This window comes from Megalobrama amblycephala, linkage group LG2 (genome assembly GCF_018812025.1).
Source record: "Megalobrama amblycephala isolate DHTTF-2021 linkage group LG2, ASM1881202v1, whole genome shotgun sequence".
In the NCBI taxonomy this organism is placed as follows: Eukaryota; Metazoa; Chordata; class Actinopteri; order Cypriniformes; family Xenocyprididae; genus Megalobrama; species Megalobrama amblycephala.
The window spans coordinates 12,165,985-12,184,023 of NC_063045.1; the positions used below are offsets into that span (position 1 = coordinate 12,165,985).

Here is an 18,039-nt window from a genome sequence, read left to right on the forward strand (position 1 = left end):
ACATTTTAATATAAATTATAATTTCTTATAATTGTATCAAGAATAATAAAAAATAAAATAAGCATTAAATAAATAGCTGATTATATAGCTGATAAAACAGAATTATAAAATTATAAAACCATTAAAAGAATTAGAACTACTATTAAAACAGTTTTATTATTTGAAATAAAGCCGCAATAAAATATAAATAAGATATAAATAAAGTATAATAAAATAAATAAAGTATAATAAAATGTATAAAATATTAAATAAATAAATAAATATATATATATATATATATATAGTCATTACCTAGAAATATTACATTTTTCTTAATTGAAATAAAAGTATACAAAATGTCAAAAGCACATAACAAAATTACAAAAAACTAAAATTAAAATTATATTATATATATATATATATATATATATATATATATATATATATATATATATATAGAGTCAAACCAAAAATTATTCAGACATTTTTAATATATTTGATATATTTTTGATATATTTTTACTTATTTTTACTAATATGTGTGTGTGTGTGTATATATATAGTAAAAATAAGTAAAAATATATCAAAAATACATATGTGTATATATATATATATATATATATATATATATATATATATATATATATATATATATATATATATATATATATATATATATATATAGTGTGTATTTACATACTGTTATAATATATATTTTTATATAATATTATTATTATTATTATTATTATTATTATTATTACATAAAATAAAATCAACTACACACACACACACATATATATATATATATATATAGTGTGTTTAAATACTTTTAGATTATAATGTATATTTTTATATAATATTATTATTATTATATAAAATCAAATCAACTACTTATTGGTCATCTGCCATAATATTAAAAATGAAAATAATTCCCAGTTTATCAGTATTCTGGTGTGACACATGTGACATATGTACTTTTGTATTTTTAAGTCTAAATGAAAATGTAATTTAAGGAAATTACTGCTGATGCCATGACAAGGAATGTAATAAATGCATCAGTGCATGTGGTGCCGTGTACCTGGGTTCAAACACTTCATTGTGGAGGTAGTTCTCAAAGGTCTTGCGGAATTCGGACTCTTCGGCTTCTTTCTTCAGCTGCGTCTCTGTTTTGGGGCAGGCGCAGCAACGGCCCTTTTCATCGGGCACCTCCGTTTGGTTCCCCTTCTGGTCGTCTTCAGTGTCGTGGTGTGTAGGGGTATGGGACGGCACTTTCATTCCTGTATGGAGGAAGCAAAGAACTTAATGAGCAACTATGCTGTGGACGTCTGACCATACAAGCGGATCCATTGATCGCTGCAGGAGGGACACCAACACACTGGTAATATACCTTGCTGGCAGTAGTCGAACTTGTAGTGCGTGATGTCCTCATTCTGCTTCTGGCAGTAGATGATGTAGTGGGTGATGTTTCCGTTGGGATCGGAGGGTGGCTTCCACTTGAGAATGATCTGTGAGGAGGAGATGGACCTGGAAGTGGGGTCCAGTGGTACCGAGGGTCCTGTTACACATTAGAAACAGAAACGTCGCTTCAGGTTTCGGTTCTCAGATGACAAGCTTTCACGAGTCATTTCATACACATCACGCTACAGGGCTGATGGACTGAGAAGAAACTGCTGCTTAAATATATAATCATATTCAAATTTTAATTTCTATATAATTGTAGTACAATTATAATTTATTTAAAAAGATATAAATATGTGTATAAAATTTATTTGCATTTTTGCCAACCTGTATCATATGTATTTATCATAATTTATCCATTTATTTACTTATATAACATGTATATTTTAATTTCATTATAAGTATCATACAATTATAATTCTAATTTATTTTAAAAATACGAATATATATAAAATTAATATGCATTTTTAACCTGTATTATATGCTTATTGTCAACTTATAATTCATTTATTAAGCGGGACAGTCCTCAGTTCCCAGACAGCTGCAACTTACTGGTGGCGTTGGTGCGGACGTAGATGATCTCGCTTTTGGCCCCACGGACCTGATGGTCATCAGAGGCGGCGAGTTGGGTTTTGACCATGATGGCGTACTGGGTCCAGGGCTTCAGAGGCATGATGAGATGACCCGGCTCTATCTGGTTGCCCTCGGTGACGCGTTGTGGAGGCTCCACGTCGGCTATCGCCCAACTGTTAGAGCCACAGGCGTCCTGTCCGTCATATTCTGTCACGTTCCTATAAGGACTGAATGGGAAAAGAGAATGTATTTTCATGCTTTCTTAGATGACGTAATTTATTTACATAGCACACAGAACTTTTTATTAACTAATTATTATGAAACATAATAATATACAATATTAAGAAAAAAGTACTTCCATGCTAAAAGAAATTCAAAATTTGTATGAACTAATTCTAATTAAATAAACAAATTACTTATAATGAAGAAAAAAACTCACGCTTCCTTATAGAAGACCATGAATCCCAGCAGGTCTCTGAAGTCTGAGGGCCAGAACGGCTCCCACTTGATGAGGATCTTGTCGTGGGTCGTGCGGATTAGCGTAAATTTAAGAACTTGGTTCTCACCTGTAAGAGAGGGTCAATATTAGGTCTGGTTTGACATAAAGCTCAAGCTCCAGTGAAACCAAAAGCACCGTGGGTCTTACAGAAGGCCTGGTCTCCATAAGCGGGGATGCTGATTTCATTTTTAGGGATCCTGTCCTTGGTCCCGGTCACTTCTTCCATCCGGAGGATCTCAGACTTGCAGAGTTTGGTGTTGTGGAGGAAGAACATCCTGCTGTTGAGTATGGTGAGGTTGTGTTTGGACCAATCCCACAGCTGCCGCAAGTTCTGGTTGTCCATGGCGTAGAACGAGTAGTTCCTAGAAAGAACGGCGATACACAATGCAAATTACTAGTGGTTGACCAATATATATGGGCCGATATTTGGCTTTTTTTTTGGCTGGTAAGTCTTTCTGTTTGTCTCAGAAGCAGACTTTTATTTTGACAGTGCTGAGAACACGACATTGGCAAATAAAAAAAATCAAAAATCATGACAAAGTAAGTCACTTGTAACCCCAACAATACATCTCAGCAGTGACGTCTTACCCCGCTTCCAGCGTTTCACCGCGAATGACACGCAGCTTGCGGAGGAAGGAGAGGGAGACGAGAGCGTAGGCTCTGCGGATGCTCAGGTAGCCCGTGATCTCCTCCAGCTGACCCAGACTGGCCTCCAGCTCTGCCGCGATATTGTCTAAGGAACAGAAGACGAGTATTCATTTGCATCAGTAACCTCACACTATTTCATGCACATACACATATACTGCTATTTAGATATACACACTACTGTATGCTAAAAACATAAAGACTTGACACTAATTGGTCAATCATAGCAACCAGATATTCAAAATAGATGCTCAATTGAATAAATGTCTTTCTAAATATTTTTTGTAACAAACACTTTTAATTACTATTACTACTAGTATTAAAATTACCGTTTTATTAAAATAAATATACTAAAATAATTTTTATATTTTGTTGTCTAATTGGAGTTCAAATAATTGGTCCGACAAGCATTTTTTATGGTTTTGTATATAAAACGCTACAATTTTTAGTATTAGGAAAACTCTCAGAAATTTGGCTAAAATAAGCTAAAATAAACATATTACAAAGAATCTTTTGAAATATTATAAAATATGTAATATCAAAATAAAAAACTGACAATATTCATGTCAATAAAATCTTGTTTTTATCTAAAAATCCATGTTTATATATATTTATAAATATATAAAAATCTTTATATTTTATAAATATTTTATGTATTTGGATTTCATTTTTACAACCATTTAATTCTATTTTCAGCTGTCTAATTATGTATAATTATTTTTTTTATTTAAAATGTTTATTAAATAATGTTATTATTATTGTTAGCCATTTAATTTTAATATTCTGTTGTTTAATGTATATTTTTATTTAATTCAAATTTTACTTTATTCTTTAATAATTTCTATTTTTATTAATTGCTACAGTTGCTTTTCTTATTTTTTAAATGAATGAGTAAAACTAAGGCAGGATATATATATATATATATATATATATATAAATTAATGTAAATACAGTGAATATGCTTACAAAAACATTTCAAAGTGTACAATACTCACTTCCTCCGCTGATCTTGATGATCAGACTGCCGTTGAGCACCGTACAGCCCCGCAGAGCCTGAGCGGCCATGACCGAGTCCACCGTCTTCACCCCCGTACAAAGTTTGGGACATCGTCCGGCACATGGCGTGCAGTTCAACCTGAAAGCATATGACATGTTTTTAATTAAGAGCAATAGGTGAAGACGAAACCACGAGAGCAAGCCTGAAGACGTTCAAAGCGAGTAACGGCTTTCAGACACGCCTGACTGTTGCTTTAAACATGCATTCGCAATGATGTCACCAGCTGGCATGACTTTTCACGATTGTGATTGTGATTGCCTCAGGCCCAAACACATTGTTCCCTCATGTCACCTGCGCTGTTGTTGTGTTTGGAACGATCCCAAATACGGTGTAACGGTATTGTGTGCTCCACTCAAGCTGCAATGCAGCAATGCATCTGAAAGGAAAGGGCCACTGAGGGCAAACATGAAAACACAATCCCACTGAGACCAAACAAAATACCACAGATAGTTGTGTTGGCCTTGCAGTATGCAAGCTCCGCATCACGGCAAACGCCCGCTCTGACTGTCTCGTATGAAGAGACAACTCTGAAGACGAGGCCTTTTGACGCAAGAATCGGCAATTGCACTGAAAGATACAGTGGAAAGGAGGGAAATAATTGTGTAATGAATCCCTGCGACGCAGCTGATCTGTATAATTCTGCTGCTTAATTTGATCACTTTTTAACAAAACAATAGAGTAACGTTATGTAATCTCACTCAAATCTTGCTAAAATGCAGCAATGGGTGAGAGGAATTCACTGCTATTTTTCCAAATTAATTCAGAGCTTTCATATTACACTTTCTTCTCTGATTCCACCAAAAACAGGGCAAGAATGCCAGACTATATACTATATGTGAGTGTGTGTGTGTGTGTGTGTGTGTGTGTGTTTGTCTAATATACAGGATAGGCCTATATATCATTCAATTCGATTGCCCTTTTCTAAGTTGTTAGATGAAAATAAAAAAACTTTATAAGGTGTCTTAGATTTTTTTAGGTGCATAAATGCATTAGAAACTCATATTCATCTCGAATATGATTCATAAACATACCCCTAATCATATTATACTGGGATTCATATTATACCATTTCAAACTTTCCTTTTCCCTCTAAACAAAGAATCAAAAAGAACTTTGCCATGAGTATATCGGGGGCCTTCAGTCTTGACCTTTAACTGCCACTATAAGAAATACTCAACAGCATCACACATTTCAGCAATTCATTTATTTGAAACCCCCAAAACAACCAAAGAACCCACAGTTCATTCACAAATGAGTGTTTTTAAACACATAATCCCACTCTTTAATTCCCTTTCCAGTTTTGGAGTTCCACACAGTGCAGATTCGCAGTTTGTGTATTTTAACCCCTTCATATTACGTTCAGTTGCCTGTGAATTTTGGTCCCCGTTGCTCAGTCTTCTCATTTGGAAAATAACAGGGAAGGATGGGGCTCCCTGTTACGAAACGGGCCTTACCGCCGCATGACTGCCTCCCACAAAGGCGAAAGGTGGCCGGACGAGAAAAACAAGAGAATGACGTCACTTCAAAACAAAATTCCTGGAAAACTGAGATCTCATCAAGCTTCTGCAACTGCAGCGCTCCGACATGGAGACAAAAGAATCCAAAGGCCACCTTTTTAAAGGCCCCGAGACCCCAGTGAACGCAAACAAAGGCTGCCATTGTTCCCACGAGGCTGCGCTTCACTCCCATTCGCAGTGTTAATTCTCTGTTTATTTGTGCGTTAATAATTCCCACACATGAAGCTGGACGTGCAAGCCAGCGTGTGCGGGAGCTTCCGGACATTCCCGGGCCAGTCAAACAGACTCGGGCTCAAAAAAAGAAAAAGAAAAAAAAAAGAAAAACGGCCGCTAATGTCGCTTTCCGACACGCAATGTTGTTTTGGTTTGGCTCATTATACTTCCCCTTGGCTTGACAAATCCAGCCGGATTGCAAATGACTGTGTTGGAATAATCAGGGTGGCATTTTATCACACTCTTAACACTTGACATCAGCCATTATAATCTGCTCGTTTTCAATTTAGCGTGACTGACGAAAAGACTAAACGATGTTATGATACTTCCAGAACAGTTATATCTTCTCCCGGTCAAGTTGAGCGTGACAACCGGTTCATTAATTTGCTAAACGACCAAAACAAATCACAGCCTTAACCAGAAACTGCTGCTTCATGCCTGCAGCACATGATTTAGTCATTTATATAAGAGGAAAAAAAATCTCATAAAATCTGTCAAGAACACATGCATGTCAAATTTCAGCACAAATTTCTTTTTTTAAAAGAGGAAGTTATAGTTTTGCTTCATTTTCTTTTAAATTATATAGTATTGTGGCAATATTTCCATGACAATTTCTCATTTATGATGTCGTTCATTTAAAATATAACATTTATTTTTAAATAATTTTATATTTTAATAAGTCAATCATTTTTTTCATTTTAATAAATATTTTTACTGTAATGCACTTAAAAATACACGTGATGCAGTAATGCAAATCACCATTAAGAATAACAAATATTAAAAAAAATTTAAGTGCATTATGGTAATAAGAATTTAGAATAAAAATGTGCTAAATTGTCATGAAAATAATGTAAAAAAAAAAAAAAGCTTTTCTCAAAAAGTAATTTTTTTTAAAGATTTTTATATTGTGATATTAAAATGAATTTAATTTGTTGAATAAATTAATATTTTAACTAATTTTATTATTAATTATATAACATTATAATTCAATCATATTTAATTTGAAATGAATTTAAATTAACATTTGTTTACTGTTATACATTCAATAATTCATGTATTACAGTAATAAGAATCACCATTGAGAATAATTATAACAAAAAACCCTATAAAATAAAATAGGTACTTTATGCTAGTAAGAATTTAGAGAGAAAAGTGTTTAACTGTCATTAAAATATATATATATAAGGCTTTATTTTCTTTCAAATTCAGAACATTATTCCTTACGACTTCATGGTGAAATGTGGCCTGTGACCTTTTGAGACTCACTTCTGAATGCTAGACTGATTCCTGCTGTTAACAATCCCTGATATATTCCCTGCCGTGGACAAAAGCATCTCCTCACGTCCGTCTCTGCCTTTTAATTCAACTCTATCTTCTCTTGTGATTTGTTCATCTACCATGGAGCTCCTAAATCTCATTCTGTCCTACTCTTCCTCGTCTAAATCGGAGCAAAATCTGAGTTGAGTTGAATGCAAAGTAAATCCTGTTTAACAGTTGGCAGTGTGGCTCACGTATTTGCATTTATTTAAAAACAAAAGCCAGTACGTACGTGGTGGAATTCATGGTGGTGTATCCAGACGGGCATTCTGGGATACAGGCCCCGTTGTGGATGACGTACTGATGGCAGTCGCCGCTCTTGCCCTTGCACTGGTTGTGGAGGTCCTGGCAGAATTTTAAGGACACGCAGCGCCATCCCTTGAAGGTGTAGTAGCCCGGCGGGCAGCGCTCCACGCAGGCCTCGCCAAACAGGAAGTTGCGACAAGCTACGCATTTGGTTGCGTTCCCTGGCACAGAGCAGCCGCCCAGACACTGATCATGACAGCACTCCTTATGGGGGGTACAGGCACTGTGGACACATTCGGAAGGACAAACTGTGATGGGAGAAAGGGAGAAAAGAACACAGATAACTTATTAGATTCATTTTATTACAGCCAAAAACAATGTTTTTCACTTTTTGCACTGCTCAGTTTTGAGATTTTGGGCTTTCCATAAAATATTGTTTCAGACTAGTGGAAAGAAAACATTCAAAATACACTTGTTTATTTTATTGCACCTAATCTATTTGCATATGTAGATTTCAACTACAATCCATATCTTTAAAGGCTGTTTTCCCAAAATTTGTTGTTTTTTTCTTCTTCATTTTTTGCAGAACTGAACATTTTTACAGAGGGGTTTATTCATGCATCATGTGCCAGATTTATCCCTAAAACATGGTAAAAATGGTTATTTTTCTGGCTGTTGACAGTATTTTCTGATTTATGGAGTGATAACTAGATATAAATACAAAAGGCTAAATGTGATATCACATTATTTCATTTAATGGCTGTAAATAACATCCATAACTGCGGCAATAACTGGAAAATATCAACACTATCAACATATCAAAAATAATGACAAAAAAATATGTAAACAGATTCATACTCTGGATAGAAACTTCTTGATTCTTTAATACTATTATAAAAAAGTAATGGGGATCAGATGTTCTCAAATAAAGACTAGATTTTACAAATATTTACACAGTAAATATGACATGAATATGCCATTATAGCTGTCAATTGGATATTGTGGAGCATAGTTTGAAATGTCTGTGTTCTATTACTAATAACAGGAAAGACAATGTTATAATACTTTTTCCATATACCATTCACATTCTTTGTTCAACAGCTCGTCTAATAATTCATTAGACAGTAAACTAATGAAAATGGAGAATGAGCTCCTGTGCATCTGCATTCAGGCCAAAGACTTTAGTTATACAAAGATGGTGCACTCATATTACTATGAAAAAGGTGCAATGCGCAATATGGCGGAATAAGTCCCACCTTTTAAATTAAAGAGCCAATCGTCGACTGGTAAAGTTTAGAGGTGCTTCAAAGATGGCCTCCGATTGAAATGACTTGTCTTAAATGCGCTGTGTTGTCAGCGCTGCCAAAATAAAAGTCTGCTTCCAACACTTAACAGCCAAGCAGAAACTTAACGGCCAATGGCAATAATTAAAAAAATGCAAATATCGGTCACAGCAATATATTGGTTTACCACTAGTGATGACCTCTGTAAAACCTCTGACAAGAATTTTTGATTTTATGCAATGTTCAAATTAGTACATATTTAATTAGGTCATGCCTCATTTCCATATTTTAAACATTACATTAAGAATTGCAAAAAATGTTTGTATTACAAGTTTTTTGAAATATCAATCAACTGGGGAAGCATGGCGATCTCTATTAGTTACATTTTTACCCTATTCACCGGTCTTGCCTTAAGGAAAACATTATTCCTTTGTGCTGAAATAAACAATCTTACCAACGTATATCGACCGCAACATCACGTTAATGAAACCAAATGTGATAAAATCATGGATAAGATCCACAAAAAGGCGATCTGAGGTCAGTGGCATCGTTCTGCGCCTTTAATCAGCAGGAAGGAAGTGATTCAGAGTCGTGTTTGGCCGCAGGGCCATCTGGAAGTGAAGCTTGTGCATCGCAGGGTGCAAGAATAAATGAATACAGCAGTCTGTAAGTCATCTTCCTCATCTCACACTCACACTATCCGCCTGCTAGACCACAACAAAGACACAGCGTGTTCCAGAAGCATGTCGAGAATAGCACGCTACAACAGTAGCAGTAGTACAACAACATGCACATTTTCAGTATACACAGAATGTGCAGGGATACTACATTTGACAAAATGTGCAAGATACAAACACAAAGCTCACACTTGAGGTTTATCCCACAATGCAATGTGCTTGACTTTCCATTTCTAGTATGTTGAAATGGACTAGAAGTTAAAAAAAAAAAAAAAAAGTAAAATTTGTTCCCTATTTTTAAAGGGTTAGTTCACTCAAAAATGAAACTTCTGTCATTAATTACTCACCCTAATGTAGTTCCAAACCTGTAAGACTTTCGTTCATCTTCAGAACACAAAGTAAGATGTTTTTGATGAAATCTGAGATGTTTCTGTTCCTCCGTTGACAGCTACGCAACTACCACTTTCAAGCCCCAGAAAGGTACTAAAGTAACTCCATGTGACCCCAGTGGATTAACCTCAATTTTTTGAAGTGATGCGAGTGCTTTGTTTGCGCAAAAAATCATTTTACCACTTTATTTACAAAATATTGATCTCCAACGCACGTTCACGATGATTGTACGCGTGTTGTGTTGGTTAATACTAATCCTAACATTCAATTAAACGTTCTATTCAATGTAAACCATTCTACATAAATTTAAGAAATTTAATGATTTTTTTTTTTTTTTTACACATTTTTTATAAGCATATATGTACACAAATTAAAAATAATTACTTTTAAAATGAGTTATAATAAATAATACAATAAATCAAAACCACATTTATATAAAAGACCCATCTAAGCATGTAAACACGGAGCTCAGTGTGTCAATGCAACCCGTCATTAAATTCAGCCTGAACAGAAACGCCTCCTCCTGACACGAGTTCAGTGGGAGATGTCGGACACAGCCGGCCTTCCAGGTTACAGCGTGCAGGCAAATCTGTTGGACTTCATTAGTGCTATAAACCAGTCCATCATGTGACACTGGGCCGCCCCACAGGAGCAAAACAACATGGACCCTTCTGCCTGTCAGCAACAGGGCGGACCATACCACTGCCTGACTGAAATAAGAAGGAGGAGCACCCAATAGGTGACGGGGATTATGGGGGGAAGTCTAGAATGCATTCAAAGCAGAAAAGAGGCAGAAAAAGTAAGACTAAAAGAAAGAAACCAAAGGCAGAATTCCTGAAATGTTGCTAAATATGTCAATCTGAGGTGTGTAAAACACCTAAACAAGCATATTAAACCACTGTCTGCCTGTTTGACATTATAACCACAAACCAAAATCCTGCCCTTCGAAAATATGTCAGGAAACTTGAAGTCAGCAAAGTAGAAAATAATCTATGCACCAACTAATACTGTGTCTGATTACATTTTTTTATATTTTATTAATGTCTAAAAATAAACTCAAAGCAGGCATTACACTGGGCCAAATATGAATTTTCACAATTTGTTTAGTGATATTCATTTTAAATGAGATTAAAAAAGGATGATGAATACAAAACATTTATTTATATGAATCATTATAAAGCTATTATATATAAGATAAATAAGATATATAATATAATTTTTACATTTTTACAAATAATTACATATAATATGTTATATCTATATAATTAATTTGTAATATAATTATAATAATTTTGCTAGCTATAAGATTTACAAAAGAATGATGAATAAAGTTGGTCTCCCTTTATAAATCTTATTATAACATAAAAATAGTATTTTTAGTATTTTTGGCCAATAATATTTAATATTAGTAAAAACAAAGACTAATTTTATTAGTACAAAATAAAAAATAAAAAACAGTCTGCTTCCATTTGCAAGGCCCAACCACGTTTACGCACACCACAACAGTTCATCCAACTCCAGATCCGGTCCATATTTCCGCAGCAGCCTCAGATCCGCCCTCACCCTTAACCAATGTTTTTGCTGTCCGTGGAAGGCAGCCATTCAATGGCCTCTTCTAACAGAGAGAGATATCCGCCCAGCGTTAACCCCCGACGTGCCGGCAGACAGGCGGCAGACGGACGCAGAGGAAACGCCAGAATACACGAGGACAGGCAGGAGCGAGCATGCAGACGGGCGCAGCCTCCACTTTCGCAGCATTCCTCACATACGCCAGCGATTGCGGACAGTGTAACCCTGCACAAACCCCCCTCCCTCCTCCACGGCATCTCCCCAAGGTTGATCCCTCTCTTCTCTCTGCGGCCTTTGTAGTCCCTCCTGCTTTCATTCATAAGCATTGTGTCTGATCTCTATCTCTTTCATTGGCTATCAAAATTATTGTGTATTAAAATGAACATATATGATTAAAAAGTTTTATGATGCATTTAATTTAGCATTATCGTTATATCTGTTTAATTCTATAACCACACGCCCCTCTCTTTAAAATCCTGACCTTTAAATATCAAGCAAACTAAGGATGTGTAGGAATAATCGAGTGCATTCAGAGTGCATGCAAAAAAACAAAAAAAACTAGAAAAAAAAAAACAAAAAACAAAAAACAAAAAAAACTTTAAAGCAGGTGTTACGTTGAGCCAAATATGAATACAGTAAATCACAATTTTGCTAGCACAATAAAATTTGAATCAGATTTCAAAAAATAATGAATGAATAATTATAATGTATAATTAAATTATATATAAACAATATAAAATAATACAATAATTACATTTACATTAAAATATAATACAATAGTAATAATAGTATAATAGTGTTAATAAATAATAACAAAAATACATTTTATCATCTTAAATTATTCCTTTGTTACCATTTTTATTATATTATAATAGAATAAAATATAATAATTTTTTTATTGTATTTTTGGTCAACATTTAATATTAGTAAAAAATATATAATTATACAATACATAATAGTATTAATAAATAATAAAGATATTTTATCATCTTAAAATACCTTTGTTGCCAATTTATTAAATATAATATAATACAATAATTGGATTTTTTTATATTATAATACAATATTTATTTGTAGTATTTTTGGTCAACAATATTTAATATTAGTAAAAACCATAATTATACATGACAATTAAAAGTATTAATAAATAATAATAAAAATACATTTTTATCTTAAATACCTTTTTTGCCATTTTTTTTTAAAATAATATAATAATTGACATTTTTTACATTATAATACAATATAATATAATATATTTTTATAGTATTTTTGGTCAACAACATTATAAAAATATAATAGTATTAAAAAGACATTTTATAATTTTAAATACCTTCCTTTATTGCCAAATAGATTCTAAATAAAGTAAAAGTCCAGTTTGTTTTTCACTAAATAAAAGGAAAAAAAATGACTACTTGGTCAAAATCCCACTTTTTAAGGCAGAGCAATTACACGTCAAGACTGAATATCATCCAAAGGCTGAAAAATATCAAGACATAATTGATTTAGTTGCATTGCTGTGCCCTAGTGACATCTGTGGGCGACACAAACCGTAAACACGCTTCCCTATATTCACTCTGAGGTCACGGGTCAGCATTCACTGGGAACTCATGTGGATTCCCCATAAAAACATGCTAATGCATTCACACGTCCATGCTGCTGCAGTTGGATGGCGTTTTACTATATTTGGCCGCTCTCACATGTCTCGGGCCTCAAAAGATTTACTGTAAACGCTACTGATGATTTGTTCAGAGGCGTGCGGCTTACGAGAGCTGAGGCAGAGCGAGGAAGACGGGGGAGGGGAGGTGTAGAAATATAAACAAAACAAACCCGTAAATATGGGAGGGAAGAAAGGCTCGAGGCGCCGGAGTCACACGGTTAGAAGGAAGGAAGGAAAGAAAGCACTGGAACGCGGCCGAAAGCATCAAAGCATTTTGTTTACGTAACCTTGCCCTGGAATAAATGTGACAAACACACTGGCCGGGTGACCCGTCATTCAAGGTTCACCGGTCCAAGAACTCGACAAACAAAAACAAGCTTTAGAAGAGTCGTTGAGGCAGCTGATATCACCAGATTACACAATGCAGGTGAACAGGAAGTGCAAAGGTGATTCGGTATCAGAGTGTCATAAATTCCAAGGAGTTCACAAGCAAAAACAATTAAACCTAATTTCACGTTTGCAGACGCACAAGGAAGTCTTTGAAGACTGAAAGGAATAGTTCATTGAAACCCAACTTATCGATCGGAGGACATTATTTTGCACTTTGAGGGTGGGAGTGTGCACACTTCAGCGCAGGAGTGAGCCATGGACCTGCTTGGGCAAGTTGTGGGAGTGTCTGTCATGAACGCACATCCCACAACACCTGAACGGCAAACACATGAGCAAGGGCAGAGCGTCCATGTCACTTAGCCAAAAAAAAAAAAAAAAGATACAACACTCCTCTTGCCATTTTCTGAACAGAACTGGACTCATTTAAGCGAAAGGAGTGGGATTCACACAGATTAATATTCATTCCTAGTTGATTAGTCTTCTTTGGTTTGTGCTCATTTTGAAGGTCTCCCCATGTCGGGCGCCAAGTTTTCCATCAAAGCATGTTCACGTTTGCATTGCGCAATGTCTAAAAATCGGTCCAAAGAATTCAACCATGTACTTGGAAGGTAAAAACAATGATTTTCAGCAAAGAGTTTGTGGTATAATGTTGGTTACCACAAAAATTAATTTTCAATCATCCCTTGTTTTCTTTAAAAAAAACGTATACGATGAGGCACCTACAAAGGAAGTAAATGGGACCAGTCCATAAAAGTTAAAATACACATTGATTAGCCACAAGACATAAACAATGAGTTAACATGATTTCAATTTAAAAACAAAACACTTACTAACTCTTTCTGTGTAGTTATATCCAATTTTACAAACTTGTTGCCATGAAAATGCAAAAATAAACCCTAAAATGACTGTAAAAATTATGCTTATTTTATTATAATTTTTACTGTCACCAAATCTCATATCAGCTGTGTAGCCGGGCTAAATATAAATATTCACAATTTTGCTAGTGATATAAAATTTGAACATGATTTTAAAGAAAAACTTGAAAAATAAAATGAAAAAGGAGGTCTCTCTGTGGCATTTTGATTATTATTATAACCGTATAAAAGTGATTTTCATATTTTTGTCAGTAATATGTAATATTAGTAATTAATAATATTAATAAAACTGAATTAAATAGAACAATATTTTTTACATTTTATTTTATTAACTCTTTCCCCGGCAGGGTTTTTTTTTTCTTAAATGTTGCCAGCCACCGCCAACGTTTTTTATTTCCATAATAAAAAAGAGCCTCTGCTTTTAAACAAAATAAAAAATGTTTTATTCTAGCTTCATGTATTTACACTTGAATATGGCTAAGTTTAAAATGTTGCAAAAAAAAAAAATCAAGAAAATCTTTTTTTTTTTTTTCTTTCTTTCCAAAGACTACTGTGTGTTATTGTTTTGATCCAGAAATTCAGTGCTCTTTCAGAAGTTGCTTAATAGCGCCCCCTACCATATAACAGTTCAAACACGAAAAGCGATGCCTCATAAATGACGGAAAATTCTGTCAATGGCAGGGAAAGTGTTAATATAACGCAATGCCATAAACCCTTAAAAAAGGGTAAAAAATAGGATTTTTTTTGCTCAAAAATATAGAAAAATTAATGTAAGTGCAAGTTGTGGGATAAAATGATTAGCTACACAGTTCTGCTTTTAAATCCTCCAAAAATTGGCCCCATTCACTTCCATTGTAAGAGAATTACTGTAACCTTGGTTTTGGGCCAATATTCCTTTAAGAGGCATTTTAGCCAAGAAGCATGACAAGGAAGTGTTTTGAGACACATTTCTCACATTGCGATGTTGGGTTTTCCCCTCCATATCTGGCATAATTAAACACTATCCTTTACGGCCAGACCTCTGAACAATTAACTCATCAATGTAGACTTTAACATGCTAACTTGCATTACTGTCACAGGCGACCAGCAGGATAGGCTCAAATGCCTTGAGCAGGTGAACTCAAAAAAAAAAATAAAAATAAAAAAAAACATGCAAAGGTTAGCGTCTCTTTGCAACCAAAGTGACAAAATCGGATTAGGCCAATCAAAAAAAACAACACTCTCCTAACGTTAATCTAATGGCGTTTGACACCAGCTTCTGGTCAATGACAAAAATTTGATTAAGGCACCCATAAGCAGGGGACAAACAGACCATCAAGGCCATGCAGGATGTTCTGTGGACGAAACTTTGATTCAATTAAAGGTTCCAGCAGAAGAACAGAAAGTCACCTGTTATCTAGATGGTTCTTCAGTGAGGGCATGTGTCTGGAAAAGGTTACTCACAGCAGCTGTTCTTACAGTGAGTCATGGTCTATCGCTCTGTCTCTGCCTGCTCTTCTGAACGAGATTGCATATGCATAGCTCCATAATATTTATTCAAATTATTGAGAGTAAAGAAGTGATAATTTATCCAGTCTAAATTGAAAGGGATAAGATCAAACAGTAGCGTACCACAAAATAATGGCAACTAAACCTCTTTCTATAGAGCAGGGGTGTCCAAACTCGGTCCTGGAGGGCCACTGTCCTGCAGAGTTTAGCTCCAACTTACAACAGCCTCCTTCCTGTATGCCTAAAAACCTTGATTAGCTGGTTCAGGTGTGTTTAACTGGAGTAGGATTGGACACCCCTGCACACAATAACATGCACCGTGACCAATGTAGTCTAATTCGCGAACAAACAACTCATAAGCCGATTCTTTTCAGTGAAACCGAAGAATACAGTGCAACCATTGTAGTCACAGTTAGAGATATGTGTTTTTGACTGACAAAAAGGATCGGTTCATAAGAGTCATCTGGTTGTGAATTGGACATCACTGGTTGCGTTGTATGTTTTTTATTAACTAAAAAAAGACCAGTTTGATTATGAAATGTATGAACCAGTTCTTTTAGTTAATCATTCAACTCAGGAGTTAAGGCCCTCTCACATTGAATGTGACGTGATAAAGCAAGGCAAATCGCTGACGAACATAGCTTTCACATCGAACATGAAACAATAGATCTCCTTAGGGTTCATGTCTGCACGTATGTCTGCATGTATGTATCTCATAGGTTTTTCTGTCTGCTGGTCAACATGCAGCATTAAATTATGATAAATTAAGTTTGGTACTACTCCAGAAACACAAAATATCTATAATGCTTATGAGAACACATCATAAAATGTAACGAGAGGTATAATTAGCAGATATAGAGCAAACGCGCTATCTGACTCATAACACTCGCGCACAGAAATTCAGTGGAATATGAATAGAAATGATATTCTGTATTCAGAAATATTCAAGTAAATCACACACCAACTTAACATCCGTTCTCTTCCGGAAAACTTTTCTTCAAAACAGTTTTCAAAACAGTGCCACCGATCTCGCCCTTTTGTGCAAAAGCAGCTGCTCCAGGTACGTGATCTAACGCCTCGTTTCCACTGATCCGGCTTGCGTTTCCCCTTTTTGAAAGGCGTGGTGTACACCAGAAAGTAGCTTTCGATGTCATTTGCACGCAAAGAAAGTGACACAGTAAACAACAATAGAGGACATACTGCAGATCGTGTTATAGCTTCTCGGCATGTGGCCATTTGTCACAAGAAGAAACAGTATTGTGTTTCAACTTTATTAAAGGTGCCCTCCAACGAAAAATTGAATTTATCTTGGCATAGTTAAATAACAAGAGTTCAGTACATGGAAATGACATACAGTGAGTCTCAAACACCATTGTTTCCTCCTTCTTATATAAATCTCATTTGTTTAAAAGACCTCCGAAGAACAGGCGAATATCAACATAACACCGACTGTTACGTAACAGTCAGGATCATTAATATGTACGCCCCCAATATTTGCATATGCCAGCCCATGTTCAAGCATTAGACAAGGGCAGCCAGTATTAACGTCTGGATGTGCACAGCTGAATCATCAGACTAGGTAAGCAAGCAAGTGCAACAGCGAAAAATGGCAGATGGAGCAATAATAACTGACATGATCCATGATAACATGATATTTTTAGTGATATTTGTAAATTGTCTTTCTAAATGTTTCGTTAGCATGTTGCTAATGTACTGTTAAATGTTGTTAAAGTTACCATCGTTTCTTACTGTATTCACGGAGATAAGAGAGCCATCACTATTTTCATTGTTAAACACTTGCAGTCTGTATAATGCATAAACAACTTCATTCTTTATAAATCTCTCCAACAGTGTGTAATGTTAGCTTTAGCCACGCAGCATAGCCTCAAACTCATTCAGAATCAAATGTAAACAATATAACAGTATACAATACTCACATAATCCGACGCATGCATGCCGCATTCATGACGAACACTTTGTAAAGATCCATTTGAGGGTTATATTAGCTGTGTAAACTTTGTTTAGGCACTGTCTAAGGCAAGTGCGAGCTCTGTGGGTGGAGAGCACGAGATTTAAAGGGGCCGCACAGCATAAATCGGCTCATATTTAATGATGCCCCAAAACAGGCAGTTAAAAAAATTAATTAAAAAAAATCTATGGGGTATTTTGAGCTGAAACTTCACAGACACATTCAGGGGACACCTTAGA

At 35.1% G+C, this 18,039-nt stretch overlaps 1 protein-coding gene across 1 annotated transcript in view; it reads right to left on the reverse strand.

The window, feature by feature from the left end:
• insrb (insulin receptor b) overlaps nucleotides 1-18,039 on the reverse strand; it is a 78,399-nt gene that overhangs the window by 11,422 nt on the left and 48,938 nt on the right. The window contains exons 3-10 of the mRNA XM_048182721.1: nucleotides 7,489-7,810; nucleotides 4,149-4,288; nucleotides 3,097-3,241; nucleotides 2,656-2,870; nucleotides 2,449-2,575; nucleotides 1,989-2,236; nucleotides 1,366-1,533; nucleotides 1,057-1,255 (exon numbers count right to left, since the gene is read on the reverse strand). Coding sequence (XP_048038678.1) covers nucleotides 1,057-1,255; nucleotides 1,366-1,533; nucleotides 1,989-2,236; nucleotides 2,449-2,575; nucleotides 2,656-2,870; nucleotides 3,097-3,241; nucleotides 4,149-4,288; nucleotides 7,489-7,810 — 1,564 coding nt within the window. The remainder of the gene's footprint in view (nucleotides 1-1,056; nucleotides 1,256-1,365; nucleotides 1,534-1,988; nucleotides 2,237-2,448; nucleotides 2,576-2,655; nucleotides 2,871-3,096; nucleotides 3,242-4,148; nucleotides 4,289-7,488; nucleotides 7,811-18,039) is intronic.